This window comes from Pieris brassicae, chromosome 3, assembly GCF_905147105.1.
Source record: "Pieris brassicae chromosome 3, ilPieBrab1.1, whole genome shotgun sequence".
Taxonomy (NCBI): Eukaryota; Metazoa; Arthropoda; class Insecta; order Lepidoptera; family Pieridae; genus Pieris; species Pieris brassicae.
Genome location: NC_059667.1, coordinates 10,346,252 through 10,370,346, shown reverse-complemented (window position 1 = coordinate 10,370,346; position 24,095 = coordinate 10,346,252). Strand labels below are relative to the sequence as shown.

At 32.5% G+C, this 24,095-nt stretch overlaps 1 protein-coding gene across 4 annotated transcripts in view; it reads left to right on the top strand.

Moving 5' to 3' along the window:
- The window catches only part of LOC123706671 (polypyrimidine tract-binding protein 2), a 322,370-nt gene that overhangs the window by 185,148 nt on the left and 113,127 nt on the right, over window positions 1-24,095 (top strand). For 2 of the 4 annotated variants that reach the window (XM_045655989.1, XM_045655990.1), the window contains one exon: window positions 14,349-14,405. The exons of the other annotated variants lie outside the window; for them this stretch is intronic. In XM_045655989.1, coding sequence (XP_045511945.1) covers window positions 14,349-14,405 — 57 coding nt within the window. The remainder of the gene's footprint in view (window positions 1-14,348; window positions 14,406-24,095) is intronic. 4 annotated transcript variants of the gene reach the window in all.

Sequence of the window (24,095 nt, the reverse complement as noted above, 5' to 3'; positions counted from 1 at the left end):
TGTGACTCTCTATATATAAGGTCGTGTTTGGCTATGAATCAATGAAGGTTTTATATTCAAAAACAAAATATTTCTTAACTAAATATCCTGGAGAAACTTAAATTTCCTAAATGCTTAAATCGATATTTAATCATCGCCGAAGGCTTTTTTTAAATATATAACGAATAGGACAGACGCAAAAATATGTCTGTGCCACGCCCCATTTGAATGTTAGCTCCATACAATTTGTCAAACTATTTCGATATAATATAAAGCATTGGTCACGTTTTCGATTAAAAATGTATATAAAATTGCCAGAGATAAGACATTAATATCACTGGGTCCTCGTTGCGAAGTATTGAAGATTTTCATTAATGCGAATTGTCGACCCCTGTTTAATCATGCGTAAAATACATTTGTATGACAGTTTTCAGCTAGAAGACAATCCCAGAACGTCTACTTCCGTAACTACGAGCCACGTTTAAATTGGCATTGGTATTATATTGGCACCACGTAATGTTTATTTATTTATAAATTCTGCGTTCCAGCTAATTAATAACAATAATATTCAACTATTGTACTTATTCTCATAGATGTGAACACATTTTATCTCGATTTAACTTGCCCAAACTAAAACAGCTAAAAAAGCTTATAAAAACCTTTTAATATTCTCCATTCTATATACATATTTTCATTTACAAGTGCTTATATTTCGTGACGGGTGCGGTGCACTATACAAAATTAATGTATTGCCTTTACGAGCGCACAAGTGCACACCTGGCGTTATTCTTGTTATTTTGCACCACGATAGGTCTATTCCATTTGACTATTACTTTTATGTCTCTGTTAAAAATACAATATAAATTGTTTTTGCATAAATAATTTTACCATATATTGTTAAGCAAAAGGTAATTCATATTATTACACAAAGGCAATGTTTCGCTTAATACAGTTACCTGAAAGTGTAACAATTAAAACGCAAGTCCAATTTCCATAAAATACTAGCTAACCCGGCCTACGTCGTTTTGCCATATATATTATTTCTAGGAAACATTTTTTATTTCACTACAATAAAACTTACTATAATAAAAAAAAAATGTAAAAGATAAACATATTTTTTTGGGGTGGACACACCTTATCTATGATAGATATATTATCTAGATACTCGGACTTACTGAATATGCATAAAAAAAATCATAAGCATCGCTCGAGCCGTTTCTGAGGAGTATGGGAACGAACATTGTGACACAAGAATTTTATATACATAGAGATGGTCAGTGTTAGTCTTGTATTTTTTATTTATCGTAAGCTCGTAAGATGAAGAACAAGAATAGCATGGCGTCGATATAACATAAACCCAAAATTTAACTATACATTTACGATATATAGGGAAAATATAAATCGCTATAGAATTATCCATCTTGTCTTTATATAACCTTATAACTTAATTCAATATAACCGTGTTTAATTTAACTTACTTTAATTAACATAGACTAAGCTGGGTGCATTTAACATAGAAAATAGAAAGAAACTATGGAACTAAGTAAATAAATGGTGTTGCGTGATCTTTATTTCACACAAGTTTATTTACGACACTGTTCTTATCTGTTAGTTCAAGCACACTTAACTGCGTTTTATCTTGGTAACTATCAGAAAAAGTTAAGAAAACAGTTCGTCAAGGTCGTCAAACACTTAATGATATAGTAGCACTGTGTATAAGCTCAAGATTTCTCATGACAACGAGGCATTTACTTCTAAATATATACTGTACAATATTTTTTTTCTTTATGTATGTTTCAAAGGGCAAATGTTGATAAGGCTCATCTGATGTTAAGTGATATACTCTTACATTGCCAGAGAGCTCTCAAATGCGTTGCCGGCCTTTCAAGGATTGGTACGGTCTTTTCTTCATGCCTTAGTCGAATTGATTCGTAGGTGGTCGGTGGGCCGCTTGTTCCATATAGAGGTAGTGCGCGGCAAAAAATTGGCTTAAACGCTCAGTTGTGGAATATGTAAAATCATAAGCGTCTATTAGCAATTGATTAGTTCATGTTTGTTATTTGGACGGTTGTGCGAAGAAGGCGAAGAATGGTGATAAAAAAAAGAAAATTGTGAAATGCTTGGCTTTAACTCGTAGGAGGTCCATATAAATGTAACCTTTTTTATTATTTTCTGTCTTGTGTCTCAGTGAAACAAAAACACGGAATCTCTACTGCACTCCGTGGTAAATGCAGATGCAGAGGCATGTGGGGTCGAATTTGATTATTTATTTTGGTCCGTATATTATTTTATGGGTATAGTTCAAACTTACATCTTTGACCATTTAGTTAATGGATTAAATTAATTGATCAATAGTTAATAATTAACCAATAATTGCTACAAGGGCTCGAGATAAAGTTCGTAACACAAGCCACTATGAGAACAATAACATGTAATTAAACGCTAATAAACCCCAAATTCGTTATCAGCACGCAACGATAATTACATTATAAGTTCTTGTACATCGTTACCTGTCAATACCGTTAATCTTTCCTAGAGCAATTAATTAGCCGCTATAAAGATCAAAGCATAGTTTGCGATCCGTGGCAAGTCCCAGTCAACTTAGTAATGAGGCTGACAGTTTAAAGTTTTCGTCTAACCCACTGACAATATATACTTAAACTTCATCGACGGCAATAAGGTCGAAATTCGCGTGTACTCCGTGTCCTATCGCATTGTTGAAGACGAAGTTTATCTGATGTATTAGCGATCTGTACTGAATAAATTTATGTAGTGTAATAGTTTAGTTAGGATTAAATGTTGAGGTCTGTTTCTCAGTTTTGCAGTTTGGTCGCGTTCGCCGAATACCTGCGTTAGTGAGATTGGTGTTAATCTGTTAAATCGGCCGAGGAATGTTAATTTGATCCTTCAACGCCCAATATTGTTTGCGTGAGCTTCATCGGGTTATCGGGATCCGTATTCTCTTCTATTACAATATACACCGCTGTCATTATACGTTAACTTGTAAAGTGATCGAGTTACTGAACGAATGAAACTATACTAAATAATGCATTAAATAAAATTTATTAATTATTTAAGCCTTAAATAACATTAATCCATCTTTACGAATATACACCCACTTAAAATTTATACAGAAATAATTATAAATAATAAATAAACAGTGGTTGCCTGGAAGACATCGTTATAGCTGCAATTGGCCTCCTTTTCATTTAATTATGTCAATTGTATTATATTTCTGCAACGAAGTGTTAAATAATTTGTATATTTTTTTGACCAAGGACCTCTTATAGAGTATAGGCCTCCTCCAATTAGCTCCATCTCTCTCTATCTTGAACCCAATCAAAGAAGATTGGGAGAAACTTCTTTAAGCTTCTAAGCCCACCGTGCAAGAGGCCTCTCTTACTAAAGTAAGAGAAAAGCGTGCAAAGGAAAAAGGCGCAAAGGGTCACCGGGGTTTACCCTTTGCGCCTTGTTTTGTCAAATATAATTTATTTATACGTTAATTATTATATGATAATATGATCATTAATAAATTTATCATATTTGCTGTTTCCGTGAGTGTTAGAATTAAATATTCCTTGAATCTTCTTGCCAATTTATTTTCTATAAAAAAAGAAAATTCCTGACATTATATAAGTTATGAAACCGAATACAAATTACTAGCGCCCCTGTTTAATGGATCGTAATTTTCCGGCAAGATGACACCACGTTTTCTTAAGACTTTATATAGTTAATTTGGTAACTCGTGGATCACTCTTTTGCCTTTTAACCTGACTGAAAAGGACGTCACAATTTTATGTACGTATATGTTTGTTTACTGGGTTTTGAAAATTATTATTGGGGTCTGATAATTAGGCAATCTTTTGGTTCAAGTGGCAGTGGTGATTTCGACAAGGATCTGGAATGTTTGTGTTTTTGAACTTAGTAAAGTTTAAACATTTTAACATACGTTTATGGATTAATCGCCCAACTAGTCGAGCGAAACGTTGTATGAGGGACTCCGGATATTGAAGCACGTAATCTCAACACAGTGTCTCTAACAATTTATCGGACGATGAATGGTCCCGCCATTATTTCTAACCCTTAACCTTACTTATTAATATCGATAATTTATTGTAAATTGCCTTTGAGATTTATGATATGCATGAAGTACATTTTAATGTTCTTTTTTTGAAATATAGCTCAAAAGGAACAATTAATACTGTCATTTATTTAAAAATAATAAAGACTCTCTGATAATCAAATATAATCGAATTTTGAATCTCCTTTCCGTACACAGGTTTAATTTAAATTACTTTTTGTAGTCAAATGTTTTATCTTGATGAAAAACATCTTTAAAACAGTAACTGTACGTCTTACTCTAAAACAGTTTTGAATAAAGCAAAATTTAATGCAGATGTGACGTGGTAACTTCAAAGAAATGTTCAACAAGATATGACAAAGCGAGATAAAAGCTGCACATTTCCCACTATTTAAAGTTTATAAGTAACAAAAGGCGGAGGCTGTCATAAGCAAATTAAAATTTAATGCCCTTGCTCTGCTTCACGTACGAAAGTTTTGATTTATACTGTATATTTATTTATATGCATATTTCATTTACTATATAGGCTTTAATGCAGCAGAGCAGTTTTGGCCCAGTGGCTCTAGCGTGCGACTCTCATCCCTGAGGTTGTAGGTTTCATCCCCGGCTTTGCACCAATGGACTTTTTTTCGAACGGTGAAGGAAAACTTTGTGGGGAAACCGGCTTGCCTTAGACACAAAAAGTCGATGGCGTATGTCAGGCACAGGAGGCTGATCACCTACTTGCCTATTACGAACACGAAACGATCATAAAACAGATATCTGAGGTTTTTTTTTTAATTTTATAAAGGTTTGATGTTTCAAGCTTATCATATTAAAATTTCTCCTGTTATAATTGGAATTGCAAATCCTATCACTATAAATCAAATATATTTGTTATGCCAATAAGTGATGTCCATGTTAAGACGATATACATTCTAACATCTGTAGGTATACTTTGTCATTCCTTTAGCTAGACGAAAGGACGTTTTTTGGCTCAATACTCACCGATATTCAGATTGAGCTTTCTGATAAACGAAATACGGTCTGGATATCCATATTTATTCTCCTCACACTTTGAAAACAATTTCCTTTCGTTTCTATAATTTATGAGTATTCGTATTTGTTATGGTTGCTTATGAGTGTCACATTAAATCCAGTATAATTTTTTTATGTACAAATGTTTTAGTGTGCCGAGCGTTGGCAAGCTTTTGCAAAAATAACCTCTTCATGTGTTTTAAAAGTCGGTTAAAAATTGTTCATCGTTGTAGTTTTATTCTTAGAAATAACAGTTGTTCAACTTTATTTAGACAGAGGCGCGAAAACGGTTTGCCGGATGTGATTTTAGGAAGTTTCATTTGTTCTAACTTTGTCTTACTTTATTATCCTTATTCCGTAATGGTTATTACTCAATTATTGGCTCAAGGAAAGCGTTTTTCCGATTAGATTTGCTTCGATATTGTTTGTAAGCAACATTTTAAGAATAACATAACAAAATACAACGTTACGTGATTGAATTATTATTTTAGTATAAATGGTACATTATATTTTGTACGTTGTTAATATCGGCCCAGAAGTTGTCGTGCTTGCAAATACATTTTCCACTTTATAATATTTGTATAGATAGAGAGAAAATTTAGTAGTAATACTCGACAAATAACTATAATATGTTTGGTACAACCCTAGCCAATGCAGACATAATATACCGATTTACAAATACGAAACTAGTGTTATTGTTGGAAAGTTTACATTTTAAAATAAACCATGCTCCCATAAGCGTTGCGAGTGGCTTGTGATTTACAACTAAAGCTTTGCCGAGTGAAAAATACCAGGCGATCTGTTTTTGTACTCTTATAATGTTTCCGAATACATAGATGGGCGGCGAAATTGATGCTGAACATTGGCAATTGGATTAACACGTGCACATCTGGCTGTTTTAAATTCTGTATAATTGTTTCAATTAAGACAGTTACAGATAATCTTTGGTCATAGACCATGAGACGTAGAAAAGATATCTATCTTTTTATTCGTATGACATCAATTTGTTTTATAGAACAGACAGCAAACAGGCAGTAGGCTCATCTTATGTTAAGTAACCATCGACACTCAATGCCAAAAAGCAAATGCATTGCCACCCTGTTAAGAATTGATACACTCTTATTGAAGTTGGACCCAGAGACGAATTGGTTCGGAAATACTTCAGTGGGTAGTTGGTGCCACATAGTGGTGGTGCGCGGGAGCAGATGTAGTCGCGATATTCGTTTTTACTTCAGTCGTTGTTTGTAAGCCTGTACCCCAGCAAGATTAAAATGCATTTAAGCGCTGACGATAGCGTAAAGATACTATTTACAACTTAGATTTTTCGAAATAAGTAAATTAATAGTCCGATTTAGTTAAAACATGGAAAATCAATGTGCGCGTTCAAAGCAGGTCAATAGTTCAATAATCATGTGTCTAACGGCAATTATTACGTAATCAGTTATCTTTGAATGCAGTGCATGAGCTTACTGCATAATGCAATCGACGCGGCGGTCCTTCCGCTGCCTATAGAATTCATTAAACTTTTAAAAAAAATATGGAAACTTGTAATATTTTAAAACAATATTTTAGTTGAAAGTAATAAAACGTGGTAATGTAATAAAACTATATTAAAAGGAGATCATTTTCATTATTATTATACAAAACATTGATTTAAATTGAAGAGATATCAAGAAATTTCGGAATATTTTGACACACTGAAATATTCATATCTTCATTATTCCCGCATTACCTTCAGCAAGGCAGTTGATGCTTGTTGAGTTGTATGAAGTCATTTGCGTGTTGAGATATCCGTTTCCGTGCGAATTAATTGGACCATGACGTACGGAAGGAAGGCTACAACTCACGTAGATTGCTTAGAATAGTCTAATATTTATGCTAGATTTCAGGCTCTAGTTGTTAACGGACATTGCTTGTGGGTGTAAAAATATTACATGGGGCAGATATTTTGAGTCTATTCAAATATACATGAGCAGATTAGCTCTGAAATTAAGATAAATTAAACCTTTTTATAATTAAACAACAAGCATATTTAAGTAAACAGAAATATATTTAATCTGTTGTTATATACAGTTATGTGATAAAACACACTGTTTTAGCCTTTCAAAGAGTCCATATTATGTTAATAGTTCTGCAGTACTAACATTTAATAAGCAAATTATTATGTTGATTTCGTAAACAAATGACCATTTACGATATTAATACTGTATCATATTGACTTTATAAAATATGTTTTTATTTCTTTTCCTTTTGATAATAGCAGATATTATAATTAAACAGCTTACATTATCCACATGTATTTAAAATCATCCCAGTGAGCTTAACAATTGTTATCACAAAAATATGAATTGCAATATATCCGTGATTGTTGAAACCTAATCTAATTAACTTTAGACACGAACTCGTATGTGTTAACGGCGACCCGCCGACCCGAGTGTGATCCACCCAAAATTACAACCTTATGTCTTTATTTAAAAGTTTATATTTGTTTGCACATGGATCTCATTAGCATTCAGAGAGCGCTCGCGGCCGCTCACCGAATAAAGCATCTGCTAAATGTCTCGTGCTTACTAAAACTTACCAGTAATTATCTGTTAACATTCCCAACTTTGACCTCGCAAAACTCGGCGTCTTTCTGGAGGCGCTTTTCCGACCCTAATAATCAGGAGATTTTTAATGAAAAAGATTGTTCCCGTTATTTAGAAAGTTACTAAAGGGATCCTGTCCAAAGTTTGTTTTGATTTAGTACACCCTGCGTATCCTTTTCAGTGGTTTTGTATCAGATTAGGGGTAATTAAAAATTGAACAATTGTTTTATTGTATATTGATTAATTATTTCTCGAGTACCTTACAAAGTTAATATCTAACAATGGAAAATATATAAACGTTAATTATTTCTAAAAGGTTCAATTCATTGATTAAAAAATTCTTGCATTTGGAAACAATTTTGTATTCCGTAACGGGTATTTTCTCCATACAATTGTTCGCGAAAAATACGAATAGTAGATGAAAATATGACTGGTTATGATAGATTAGCAAGGTGTTCTATTATTTTATTTCTGTACCCCTGTCCCATCGATTTTCAATTAATCTTTTGTCCCCTCTTCCGCTTCGCTGGGGCTTTATTTCACTTTGTGTGAAAATGTTGGGGCTTTTATTTATTTTCATTTTGTCGTGTTTGTAGATATGAAAGGACTTGCATCGATTCAGTGGAATCCAGTCTTGGAATAGCTAAACAAACACGTATATCAACATTGAAATCACATCGCTCGGTTATTCATACGGAGATCGGTCTGCTGATTTTTATTTACATTTCTCTATTTGTTCGACATTTTCTTTCGACTCTTCGTAAAAATTAATAGGTAAAATTTTATGACTGTACTAAAAATTGTATCGTATAAAGACATTCGCTTAAAGCTTAGTACACAATGTTTTTGAAAGGTAAAATTATAAGTAATTATTGGCATTCAACTGAAGTCATAAAAGATTTTGTATTATGTCGTTTCTAAAATCTGAAAAATAATTAATTTTATACTGTCCCGATCTTTTATCGTCTACCGCCATTTAAAAGACGAATTATATTTAGTCTTATTCAGGCATATGAAACCCATAAAATGAAAAAAATAGTAGCGTAGGTGTGGATATGAAGTGCCTTCTTAATATAGAATTTTATATTATATTTTTTTGTGGGTACTAAAGATCTTATTCGTAAAGTTTTTAAGTTATAGAGACAAATTCTTTTTATAGACAGATCTTTTGTTAAATAGTGGAATTGAGACAACTCTTTATAATTGTATTAAGATACCTATATATAATTTAACTAAATCAATCTCAGTATATGGTAGTAGGTTTACGTCAAAAAACGACTTACTCAAAAAGTGGTGATGAAAAGCCGTTTGCTAAAATCGGTTCACAACGGTTTTATTGGCGATATGTTAATAAACATCGGACGTGCGTCGAATTGATGAGATTAAGGTGGGATATGCATAGGTTTATTGTAGACGCAACACGATCAATAGTGAAACACTTTCTTTTTATTAATTATTTTATTTTTATTATTATAATAATTATGAAAGCAATAGTTATCAAATCGGAACGAACGGATGAGAGGAGAAAGAGAAACTCTTCACCACTCTTCTTAATCACTATTTTATTTAACAAGATGCTTAGCAGGAATATTATACCTTATTCCTGTTGACATAATTTTTTTTGCAGAATTCATGTTACCGCCAAAGACAATATTAACTTTTATTGTATTTAATGTTCTAACTGAGTTTACTTATGCGTAGGTTCGTATTGCTTGCGGTTAAAAAGCTGCGCTAATTTTGGGATATCGGTTTATGGAATAAAGTATAGATTACAGGGTTTAAAAAATAGTTGAATAATGTCTATGTCTTGCCATAGGGTTACCTATGTAACACATGTACGTAGACACTTTAGACTTTCAAAGAACAGCATAATCAGCTATGTCAAATTAGAAGAGGAGGCAGAGAGAAAGTATGTTTTTAAATAATATCAAATTCAATTACTAGTAAAAATATTAACAAAGATTGTATTTAATAATGTAAATTGTACCATGATAATAATTTGTTAAAAATACAAACCATGCTTAGCGAAATAATACTTGATAAAACACGTAACTTATTAAATTCCCAGCAACGTTAGCCAGGTTTCTTAAGACTTCGCTTTATAGCTTAATTTTAAAAATGTTTCGCATTATATGAGAGGAAAATAATACATTTAGTAAAATGTTTGACGTGTTTTAAGGTGTTTCCATAATAACTTTTAGATCCGTATGAAACGTCTCAAGTCGCTGAGTAATGTCACTGAAGAAAAAGTAGTTTGATAGGTGTTAACACCTGAGTTTGATTCACGTTAAAGATTACTAATAAAATTAATTTTGTACACCTGGACTAAATTCGAATAGTATATATGACCTTAAAATAGAACTTTCAGGTGGTCATATGGTAGGACGCGGTATACGTACAGTCTACACTGTACAGTCTAAACTCTACAGTTTGCTTCAAATTTTATGCGATAATGGGACACTTAGTTCGTAAACCAGCTACACACCCTGGTTAAGTAATCTATTATTTCGTGAAGTGAGTAAATGTTAAAAAGATGGTCTTACAATACTTGTTTATGACATAAGGAGCTTTTTAGATTGGTCAGCTATAAAAAGTCTTACAAACAAACAGGGTTGGTTAGAATCGGAAAGAGCTTTTTCATTACTCAACTCACAATAAAAAGGTTTGATTTCAAAGCTCCGTAAATCCTGATCAAAAGAATTTCAATGTCATCAACATGGAGTATATACTTGATATTCAAGAATTTATATATTTTAATATTTGTACATATTTACCGACCGTATGTGCCTAATAGATTCCCGTTCGTATATGAAATGTGACTATAATCATTTCTAACAAATATTCCCTAGTGCACTAGAAAATAGTTTCTGAATTTGAGGAGTATTCAAAGTAGACAAATTAATACTAATATATCGATGTAAACGTGTTTAATTAATAAGATCATTACACGTATTTTAAGAGGCTATAACTTTGCCGGTCGGTTTCCCAAGTTGAACTTCTGACAACGCATCCCCAGCATTGTTTAAACTTCTGAACATTGCATGACATGAGCCGACGTCGGATTGATAACAAACATTGTTTTTAATTAATGAACTCTGATACATTCTTCAAATTTAATTGTTTGTACTTCATGTTATGGAAAACAAAAGTTAACCTAAGATAAACAGGTAAATAGAGCGTTTAAATAAAATAAATAAATAAATATAAGTTATTTGATCATGTAGTATAATTATTTAAGTTAAAAAATATGTTTAGATGTAAGTTACACTGTACCACAAAAATCGAATTGGAGGCCGTTGTTACGCATTATTTAAACTTAAAATATTATTATACCTCGCGTCAATATATTCCTAACACGAAGAAAGGTACATAATCGTCTTAGAGAGAGGTTAGACTGATAATATAATAACTAATACTTTGCCTTTAAATAGTTCACATTAGAACACAATTCTTTGTAAAAAAAAATACAATTTAGGTCGTAATTAAAAAACAAAATTGGTAAACTTTTAACCAAATTCAAGTTCGTATAGCAAAACCCCAAGCGAAACAAAAAAAAGGTAAAATGTTATGTATCATCCTCATAAAAATTTATAAAATAAAAATATGTATTTCGAACATACACTAAGTAGTGTCCTCAATATAACCTCACAACACTTATACGTAAGCTTTGTGTTACTACCGTTGCAACACTATAAATCTTACAAGCCTTCATCTTTTGAAAATTTCGTAGTTACTTCTATAGTATAAGGTACTGGACAGTGTTTACGTGGTAAAGAAACTTTCAATTGTTCTTGGTTGTTTAGACTCTTTGGAACTCTTACTGTAGATTACTAATTTACAAAAGGTACATTTGTTTGACTAGTGTTTCTATTTCACTAAAGTTTATTTAAAAGTAATTGTAAAATACCACCGAAGGGCATGTGTACTTAAAATAGAATCTCAAGTGAAAGATATAAAACCACAGTCTTAAAAGCAATACAGTAATTAGTTCTGAGTCGGAAGCAGTACCGACTATAATAAAATTAAGGCGGTAGGTCATTGCCGTTTAAGCTGCATGCTAAAGTTTACTGCCATGAAAATAGTTTTAGTGTCTGTCGAGTGTCGGTGCTTTCTTGTGACGACGAATAAAATGCTTATAGCACTATTAAAATTATATAGCATTTATTTATTTGTTATAAAATATAGCCAATACATGATTATAATGGTCGATTGCTTGTGAAGAAACTCAATAGTAGGGCGATTTTCAGTATTAAAACCTCCTTCGTACGTAGGTCTTAAAAGAAACTTATAAAAGGCGTGCGTATATAAGAGTAGTATTAAGCTTGAAAGTATACAGTTTTGTTTTTAAAATCACCCATACAAATAAATACATTTCACTAGATAGAACATTGCATTGTGGAGGTTCGCTCGCTCGATATCACGATTTTTTCTGTTAACGCAACAGTATTCTTCATTGATCCATAACTCAGGAAATACCGATTCGTATCCACTAATTGTCAACGCGTTCAGCACTCAGTGAAGTATAAAATTTACAAAATAATACATTCACAGCCATTTCAAAAATTCACCTGACTTTTAGATGTCAGTTTCATTAATATAGAAACGGGATTTTTCAATATGAAATCCAGCTTATCGGATGCACGTTCTATTGAATTTATTCAGCAGTGATGTCTTTCAATTCAGTAACCGATTCCCGTACTTCATATTTCATAAAAAGTAAATCCATAAACAAGATATCTATATTATATGGTCACTACGGTTTTTAATCAAACGAAATAGTCGAATGTATTATGTAGATCGTGATGAGTTTTTTGTTGCCGAATATTTCGACTTGAAATAGATTAATCATGGTCGTAATACAAATATATTTTAATTTCATTGTTTTCTTTAATACAAAGGAATAAAAGGCGGATATATTTACACGTAACGGCAACAAAAATACTTTAAAACTCTAGTCTTCATCTTATTAGTATTCTCTGCAGACTAAGTACGGTCTAAGCAACAGTTAGAAAACAATAACAACCACTAAGCATCAAGCCTTTAAAATATGAAGAATACCTTTGATTTTTTGAGGTAGTCACCATAAGATCCTTACTGGTACCACCAAGTCGTATCTATTGTCGTATTTCTGTATCTGTTTCATGATCATTTGTAAATCTAACAGGCAAGTAAGTGATCAGCCTGTCACACGCCGTCGACTTTTTGGGTCTAAGGCAAGCCGGTTTCCTCACGATGTTTTCCCTAACAGTTCTATCGAATGTGCACATAGAAAGAAAGTCCATTGATGCATAGCCGGGGATCGACCACAGGAAAGAGAGTCACACGCTGACGCCACTAGGCCAACACTGCTTTATCATATTAGTTTTTTTCTATATCAGTCCAAGCATGTTTAAGTAATAGAATAATAATATGTCAACCTGTTTATTATATATCAAACCCCTTTGAAATCACAACTGCAATTTAAATTAGGTATAATCAATGTATGATATCCCTGAAACAGCTATTCACATCTAGTGCGTAGAGAATCTGGTTTCAATAGCGTAGTGCCAATACATAATGGGCTTAGATTCCATTCTCCCTACGGTCTTTGTGTATGGCTATTAATGCAAAATCATTTACCCAATCGCTTCGGGCATGTGACAAGGATCATGTAAATAGGCATGTGTATTTTTTTGTTATTTTATGAACGAATTGTTTCATTTATAATATACTAAAACATTATTAAATAAATAGTATAGTTGTGCGTTTGAAATACATCTGGCAACAATGATTTCTATTAGTGTGTTATCTTTGATCAAGTCTCAAAGAAACCTCCTTGTTTGTTTCAATGATAAATTAAATAAAAAATATATCTTATTTCTATGTTTTAAAGTTAAAGCAAAAGCTTTAGAAAATTAGGAAGCTTTTTAATACAACGCATTGTCAAGTCCATATAAAACTGCATAGATGCTACCAGTTGGAATATTACTTGATACTTCCAATATAATGAATAGTATTGATCTTCAAATGAATTGTGATCCGAGACAATTTGGTGGCTATTTGCATGAGTAACGCTCTTGGTCTACAATAGACCGTTTAGCAATTCACAAACATAATGAAGTTAAGCGGAGATTGTGGCAACCCTGAATTGTGAGGAACATTTCACACTGGTAACACTGTGCAGGTTTTACCTTAATCAAGTTACAGTTATGAGTTTTTGGGCGTTGCTTTATGGCTAGTACTAGTGCCGAATAATCCGCGCTACAACCCTGTGTTCTTTAAACGATGATAGGCTTTATTGCATTTTCTTTCTATTTGATTAAATACCAACAAAAATATGCGTTTGTCAGCGTAGTTAAAATGTGCGATTTTCGTCAAGGTCGTAATTGGGAGCTGCTTTTACGGTGAAGGAACATCTAGTAAGGGCACTGACATGTCTTGAACCTATATATCAACGCGTGTCAGTGACAGATGAAAGTCGTGATGCCTTACTTCCCTAAAAAGTTATCAATTAAACAATGTGGTAACAATTATTATTAATATTAATCACTTAGTAAATATATATGCCTTATATGAGTATAGTACCCATATTTGATTTTATAGTCAGATTAATGAATTCCAAGTTAATCAAATTAATGGGATTTACATCGCAAGTAAAAACCGAAATGTAATAAAAAAGCTAAAACAAAGCTTTTTCATTTCAGGTGAGTGAATCTTCACTACTTGAGTGCAGCAACGGGCGCTACACTGCGTCCGAGACGGTAAGTTTCATTTCATCTATTATTATTATGTATTTTATTTACTGTACTCTATTTTCCGATACTTACAAATTTAAAATGTTTCAAAACACGTTGAAACATGTAAAATCTTCTTCATAAATGTCATCTTTTAGTCGATATCAACTCCGAGGAAATAAATACAGATAACACAACTTTCTCTACAGCTGTGTTGAATGTCAAAAGTATAACTTTTGTCTTCAGTCACCGTGACTACGCACGCTGTAAAGCACGCGAAACGTCGGAAAATTTAAATTATGTAAATAATTATAAGTCTATAATAATAATACACATTCAATCCGGTTAAAAAGTGTTTTCTTTCAACATGTAAAAGTTTCATTAGGAAGTAATCAATTTAATTGAAACAAAATAATAAACGACTGAATTATAAGAGTCTTTCCTCCAACTTTGATTTTGTTCCCTTTGGAGTAGAGACTCTTGGGCCGTGTTCAAGTGCACAGGCGCTAATTAAATATTTAAGTTGGCATCTGGTAGATTATACTGGTGACCCCAGAGTAAAGTACACAGCCACAGGGAACAAACTTTTCGAATTTGTTTTAATTTTTGTATATAAAAAATTAATCAATATGTTATTACAATTTATAACATAATTATTTGCAATGAGAAATATAATTTCAACATTCCGCATTTCATTTTACTTTGCAATGCAGCTATTAAGTTTTCTTCTTAACAAGACCAAAAAAGTACTTTTAAAAGACTCGAAGAGTTAATCAACAAGATTTTCATACTTGCAAAAGTATCAAAGCGAAACTCGCAATCCGCAAAGTTACTTCACTTTTTTCGCTTTTCCAACTTCTAACATGTAAACATCCGATAGTCGATATAACTGCCATTGAACAGACAAATATCCCTAAGTGTACGGAACATATTAATTTAATTTTCATTACTGAAATTTTTACGTTGAAAAAGGTAATAGAATTAAGCCAGGGTAGGTCAAAGCAGATAAGAGTCCTTTATATCTCGGCGTAATTGTATTTACGGTATTCTAACTTTGTGAATTTGAAGAGCAAAAAACTCGTACTTATATTCCGCTAAGATGTTTGGGCTCGTTCGAGGACTTCTCAAATCAATGTGACGAATACTTTTTATATAATTGATGCAGGGACATAAATTCGTTGTTTTTTATACAACAGGGCAACGGGCAGGAGACTCGTATGATGTTAAGTGATATGGACACTATCAATGCCAGAGGCTTTGCGAGTGTCTTGCCGACTTTTTAACAATTGGTGCGCTCTTTTCTTGATTAACTAAAGGCAATTACGTCAGTTGGTACCACACAGTGGTCGTGCGGTTATCGACTTTTTCTTGTTTAAGTTACCTATTACGTAATATATATTTCATATCATTATCGTATACGTACGTCTGACTTACGAATACATTTAATTTTTATTGTGGCTAAAAGACATCTGTTGGCTTACAACCTGAGTATTTTTAAAGTGACTAAGGCCTTATGGCAAGTATGACTTAGCTATACATATATAGCCTGCATCAATGTTTCCCTTGGCAATTTGAATGAAACACGCATTTCAATGGGACGAGCCCGGTGCATCGGCCGGTAGCTCTTGACTTCTTGATAGGGTTGGCGGCTGTTCTATATTTAAATTGCAATTGTCATTCACTACCATTTCTACCCATTGTTTGGGTAATTCATAAATTCATCGAAACATTCGTCTTAATTTATATTTTGTAAAAAAGTTATTACTGTGCTAGACTGAAGTATTAGTTTTTAAAAACAGATAAGGTTGACGAATGTTATTGTGTACTTACACACACAATTCATTATATATAATTTTACGCATTTATTTGATTGGAAAGCCTACTACAAGTAATTAAAAGCTTAGTTTAGCGTACATAGGCTAAATCATCAGTGTGTTCCATGTGTTGAATGTTTAGTATGAATTGTAATAGACAATTTTTATCAACCCTGTATGCAAGTTCCTGTTTACGGTTCGACTTGAAAGACTAATTAAGGCACAGTTTTTGCCACCTCACTCTTATGTTTTATTACTGCGCGATGCACTGAAAAATTCGAACAAACCAACCACGAACTAATTTAAAACCCTTCACCATATTGAAAATATGATCTTAAAAATAATATTTCAATTCTGTTTCTATGATTTTTTTTTGTTCCAATAAAAGCAGTATCTTTTCCTTACTTTAGTTTTTTGCTGTATAAATTTTATCTGAATAACTTGATTAAAAAAAGATTTTTTACAAAAACCTAAGTTACGTAGTTGTAATTTTTGGAATAATAAAGTCTTTCTGCGAACAGCGCATTCTATGCAATACTAGATTAATTTGACGAATTCCGCGTAATCATAAATTAAAACAAATTTTTAAAACCGTCGAATATTTCGTGGATATTATTTTACTCATATGTACGGAATTCAACAAATAATGTATCTGTTGATATTTCCTGGAATGGACCTTCCTTCTATTTGCCCATTTAACATTTGCTTAAACGGTAAAGGTATCCCGAAAAGTCGACCGCGTCTGCCAGGCACATAAAGCTGACACCCACTTGCCTATTATTATATATTGACAAATTATCATGAAACAGATACAGAAATCTGCGGCCCAGGCTAAGGTTGTAGATTTATGTTTTTATTAAAATATGTACTGCAAGCTAACATAACGCATATGCTTAATGTTTTATCAACTTCCAATCTGCTTAAATAGAAAGTTTAATAACACATTCAAGTTTAATAACATAATTCAAATTTATTGATCCAAGCAATTACTTAGGTCGTTGCCATTAAACGTGTTTATAAAGTACATAAGCAGATAGTCCAAATTGCTGGGCCGCTCTCCGAGGATCGCTTCTCGTACGCAGAGCGACGAGTTTTTGAATTTTTAAATTACTCATTGTGCGATGGAATGTTGCTAGTTGTATGCCCTCTTATAAAAGCACACGGGTAATCGAATGTGTATTCAAACACACCGGCGTATGCTTCAAAATACAACAAACAACCAACGTACTTACACCATTTCTAAATGGTACGATACTCGCAAGTCTAGGTCGCGGTCCTCTCGAGAGTGATACTAACGAATGTCATCCTAAATATTTGATTGTTAGAGTCGAAGTATCGTTGGCGTGAAACACTCTTTAAATTATAGTATGAATATACGCGATGCATGTGAACAATATTATTTCACCTTTCTATAGAAACTTTACAAGTCAGTCAGTTGTCACATACGCTACAAATTCATTCATGTGGAATGCGAGGCGATAATAAATAAGATAGAATGTTCGAAAGATCGAGCGCTCCGAAGTTTCCCATCGAAGTTGTTCTTATGAGTAAATGGATAGAGCTTATGCATTTCTCACGTATCTTTGGAGCTTTCTTGTTAGCGTTGTTTTAATGTATCATGTCTTTTAAACCCGAATAATTAATATTTTAAGGGGAGCCGCAAAACCATGCATGGCTCATTCGTTTGCCTGAACATGCCTTAAACTCAGCTTTCTTATTTGTTAGAAGAATTATTATTATTATTAAATGCGTTATATAAAGCAAAGTAAAATGAATCAAAGTGCACGCATATGCGTATAAACAATTATTTCGGAAATATATTCCGAATACTTTTACACTTGTTAACAATGTACTGACACTCATTTATGTGTGTGTGTATGTGGTCGGTATCACGGTGGCTAATAAATGAATTAATAGCCAGGCCATCTATTTTCTGTTAATCGACTTAGGATTTCATATAAATTTCGAAGTGCCATCAAAAGACAACGTGTCATCATTGTTTTGAAGGTAAAGTTCATAAATTGTAATGAATTGAAATAAATCTTAAAACCAGTCAGTTAAACATGTCCATGATTTCCATTGTTTCTGTAAGTAATCGTTGAAGGAACCCGTTCCGCGCCGCCGACGTAGTTATTACCTTAGCAACCGGGAAGCGCGGGCGCACATGCGACGGAAGACGGAGAAAGCTAAAGGAGTGACAAGGATGTAGATATGCCAAGGGGTCAGTGAAAGTGCATTGCCATTGCTGCACACAGACGACGAAGTGCATCTAAATGTGTGTGAAATGCACCATGGGAAACTGTGGAATTCCACCGATTCTTTCCCGCTTGTAAGCCTAAATGCGCGATTAGAATCTTCGTGGAAAAGGTAAAATTACTGCCATCAAACTATTATTTTGCCATTTTCGTATAAAACAAGAGAAATTCGTTATTTGAAGCAATGCATTTTTGTGGAATTGGGTCAATAAATAAAAATCGTGTCATCATTAAAAAACTCTTGATCGCAATATATTCACATTTGACAACGAAGCAAATTTGGGAAAGAGGGAAATGGCATTATTTCAAATCTGATACAGGGTATGGGGTATTTTGAGAGGTAAAAAACGTGTCGAGTGGGGTTTAACTCTGTTCTCAAAGCGGCTGTTATAAGCCGAAAACAAAAGAGAGTTGTTTCCTTTAAGGAATGTTTTATAGATTTGCTAACGAAGAAATGTTGGACATAAAATTTTGCCTTTTTTATCTTTTGTTATTTATTACTTCAAAATACTCAATAAATTTTGGGAATATTAATTAAAGAAGTAGACGCAGCACGTGTATGTATGTGTCGTGTATGTTATATTATTAAAATATATAAAGTTAAGATGTTTCTAAGTAGCTTTAGCACGCCGAAGAGCAGTGTTGGCTTAGTGGTTTCAATGTGCGACTCCCTTCCATGATATCGTAGATCCGAACCCCGGCTGAACAACAAAGGACTTAGTATTTATTGTCTTTTGTTAAAATAGCTTTTACACATTAAGAAAAACACTTTTTGAACGGATTACAGCTATGACATAGCTTTAGAATGCGCACATAGGACAAAGGACTTGTTCTATGTGCGCATTCACTCCCTCGGTGAAGGAAAACATGAGGAAACGTCGATGGCGTTTCATTGTAAAAAAAAACCTGAAGAACAGTTACCAAGAACTATATTTGAGCTTAAAATACCAGTATATAAACTTTTTATAGGAATAACTTTCAAAGCTTATTCTTATTCTATGTATTTTTGTTTCTTATTAGTTAGTATTAGCAAACAACAAAAGATTGCCCATCTGGACACAGGTGGATTGGAGTATAATTTAATATGCAACGAATTTAATAGTTAATGTTCGTGACGCTCAGCGTGTGTGTAAATTACTCTCTTATGCCCATGAGGATAACTGCTGGGATTTATAGTACACCGGCTAACTTCCAATCTGATTTATACTTTCTATTGTTGAATTACGTGAATAAAAAGGCATATACATGCATATTACTACATCGAATTATATTAAAAACTTCGTTATAAAACAGTGATACGATTTCATAATTAACTGTAGTTTGCGTACGTTACATTTGTTTAAAACGGTTTGCCTTAGCTCACTTAAACAGGCTACGACCATGTGAATGCTGAGGCAACCCAACTTCTTGATACAACAGGAACAAGACGCCTTAAGAGAACTAAACCTTTTGAGATACTAAAACTAGTGTAGTATAAATATAAGTGCATGTACAGTATCACACACGAACATAGTGTCAAAACATTATAGGATACTAAGACTGTTAATGAGCATTACCTTGGTTTAATTCACTAGTATTGTAGAAAATTAAGTCAAAATAATATGACTTAATAGCCATAATTATTGTATAGGATTGTAATTCATGTAAAGTCACATTCTCTTTTGTGAACTTTATTCTAGAGAACATATAATAATAATTTAGGTTTGTTTAAAAGAAACTTAACACGTTGCGTATCGGCTACAATAGTTTAAATTTTAATATCAAACCTATTTTTTTTAATGTACGACATTTACGTAATATTCCTTCTTAATGTATGCCGGTGAAAGGCTCTGTTAAACACAAGAATCCTAGTATGAACCGCTGCCAGCCAATTATAAATTAATTTACAACAGATTACATATTCTACCGTGGATACTTCCAGCAACTTTTTAATTAAAATTCTTTCAGGGAAGCCGTTTAAACTTTTCCGGCCTATGATTATTATAATTTCCATTAAGTTTTCATGTTTGTGTAAAAAAAATATATATAATTAATTTAATTGGGCTTAGAACCATCTATAAGTTTATTTTAGTTAATAGAAGCTGTTCACATTTTTTAAAGAAACTTGATATCTAATATAAGCTAATAAAATAAAAAGAAATATATTTTTTCAATAATTGTATTTTAAATCAACGCTCAAATAACAAAACATTCGAGATATGACAGGGAAGAATATTCAATGTTTTGGTCTGAGGAGCACTCAACCCAATTCTTTTCATATCTATGACAGTTGGAATACTAGGGAGCTTTTAAAGATACCTATTCATTTTGACCTCAAGACGGGGAACTTAATAACAGGGGTCGCGAGGCGCATCATCATTATGATTTAATTTCGGGGGAAACGGCCATGACGAGGTTTTCTATTCCATTTTTAAATGTGTAACGCACCTCGTTGACAGCCTTCTAAAATGATAAAAATCTATTGCCAAAAACCTCAAGATTTAAAGGCAAATTAAAAAAAAAATCTATAGAACCTACCACGTCTATGGTTCCTTATTGATGAAATATATTTATGTTTAACTAACAATAAGCTGTATTACATACTTTAGTAATAAGATATTCTCGTAAATGAAGATATAATTAAAGGTAAAAAGTCGGATTTGATTTTTATTTCCTCGGAGACAGTAAATTTGTATAATTAGTCGAAAGATTTTCTCATTTAATCCATGAAATTACGAATCGAGATAACCGGTGTTCCACCTTCTCGAGTCCCCCAGTCCAATTTATTTTAAGTTCTTCGTTATAACCACGGTAAAAGAAAGTGTTTTATCCAATTTCAGACGTTGATTTGGATTTGTATTAACGTGACAATATATTACTTTATCCTGTTAATGTATAAATAAAAGCTGTATTGTAAATAAACGGAAAAGTTACCTGTATAAAGTATAAAGTGTCTGTGATTTTGGCCGAGTAGAGCCTGCCAATAGTTTATCCTTTCCATAAGCGAAGTTATTATTTGATCGTGCGGTAAAAGTATACATTGTGAAAAAACAGATCTAAGACCAGAAAATCGATGTGTCAAAGACAAAAGGCTGATCACCTACTTGCCTATTTAAAAATTGTCAAGGAACAGACATATTGCCCTTTGACCAGCAAATATCGTTTAATCGTTGTTTATACATAAAAATAACATAAATTTAATCAAAGTATATTAATATATTCTATATGGCTTACGTTATTTGAGCTTTAATAAACCTTATTTTATCGCTCAAACTTTTCTCTTGTCACATTTGAAACTTTGTCGTACGTGATTTCTTGGCTTCGTTTTTCCCAAAAGTCTTGCCTGCTGTATTCTTTTTAAAATCTTTTTCTTTCGATATTATTAAGTTGTGCCTTAAATACTTGCTGTCTATATCAGTTAGTGTAATATAATAGATAAAGTGAGTTTTTAGCATTAACTGTAAATTTATACATTTTGTAAATAACATCGGTTTTTTATAAAATTTGAAAAATAACCAGGTTTTTTTTGTATAAATAAAGCTAACATGAGAACATTTTTAATACAAGTTTTCTAATGCCAACTAAATTTTTCAATTTTTTTGAAGATATACTTCTTTTGGCGCGTTAGGGAAAAATAATGAGAGTAAATTTTTACGATTCGCGCGCACACCGTCACAAAAAACCGACACCCTGAAGTTAGCATAGTGAACATTTTAAAATAAAAACATGTTCATTTCTTTAATTATGTAGAAATATTTATTTTGTGATGTTTAAATAAACTTTATTTAACTAGATAATGCGTTGTAATAAAACTTGCAATGTATAAAATACTTTTTTTCTATTAGTGTCGTCTTTTATATTTAAAAATAAACTTGTTACGCCAAAGAAGTATAACTTCTAACATGTTCATGTGTTTTTATTTTTTTAAAGCCACGCAACTTTAAAATGAGTAATCTTCATCAAATTTTAGCTAATTCACCGCTAACCCTGGGTCAGCCTTTGCTGAAATCACGGGTACGTGTGTACACACTGTAGTGTGTGCTTGACACGAAAATTGATCCCAAATTATACATAACCCATGTTTCACATTATTATACAAATGGACTCGCTACTTCTGTAGACATTAGCACCTGTCAGGGTGTCACTGTCTTAATAACGGTATTTATAAGGAAAACTCGGTCGAACACGAAAATACAATTTGGAAAAACGTGAAAGTTGTCACAGTAACGCAAGTGAAACATTAGGCGGGCGGAACAATCGCGTGTACTACAACGCATAGGCATAATATCAATTTCATAGGCTTCATAGTAATGACGCTTTAATTACTGTTATTATGACTGTTGTTTATTGGTTTTTAGACAGTAGTGACAATTATTTTAATAGTGATGGTGTTGATTTTACATCTACTACCGAGAATCATTATTCATCACACTTAATATATCGGTAAGAGAAATTAAATTAAACTATTTAAATACAATCATAATGATTGAATAACTGATAGAAATGGTTTGATAAAGTAAATAATAAAATATTAATATATCAAACATGGCCTTGTTCCTATTACTGTTTACCTTTTAAATTATTGAGACTGTGAGTGACACACACAGGTACTCTTACCATAAGCAGGTATCAGTCTCACACAAAAAAGCGTTTCCTTCTATTATAAATAACTGCTTTATTTTGTGCTCTATGTTTTTGTAAGAAAAATAAAGATTATTAAAACATATATCTATGGTGCTTTTCCTATAAGATTTAATTATTTTGTTTAAGAGTTGAATTTTCTGCTCTAAAATTCCTGTGAACTCACTTTTTGTTTAAATACTTGTACACTTGAAACAAACCAATTCTGCTAATGTTCAAATTCAAAACATGCCTTTTATGTTTCTTGTAAAATCTTAATTACGTTTTGTAATCTAAAAATAGATAGAGAAGTATATGAAAAAATATTTTTCCATGGCGGATTATAACGTTCACGCAAGCATGACAAATCAAAGCCATCGTCACCGATACACGAACGAAGATTAATTGGTGGTTGGGATCAAGGATTACTTTAACCGGCCCTCAAAATTTTATCAATTTTATCCGAAACAGATAAGATCGGATTTGACTCAATTACTTTACGTTTGACACATTATTTTGCTCACTTCTTTATCACAAAAAATAAGGTGAAAAAAAATGAACCACGCAATTATTAGAGCTTTTCAAATTTAGAATATTTATGTAGAGTAACTGCCACCTTGCCAGCCTGTCTCTGGTCATATTTTCGCATAATATTTCGAATAAAATCCTCTAATAAATAACTATTTTGATAATTATTTGTATTTGTTGATAGATATGTTTTGATCATTTTGCTACATGTAAATACAAATGTTAAAGCTTGATTTTACGTGAATAAAAATATTTAATATTTCCTTTAAATTCAGTTTAAAAGATTATATCTTAATACCGATGGTTTAAATAGCAAAAGAATTCTCGAAAGTTACCAAGCAAGGGTCTTATTTAGACAAATCGCCAGAGGTCAGATAATAAGGGTGATGTATTGTGCTCGTAGCAATCATTAAACCGTTTCCGTATTCTATCTTGGAATACTCCATCTTAAATTTATAGATATATGACTCATTTTTCTATCGTGAATTATTCGTTTTAGTGCCAGAAGACGTTATTGAAGA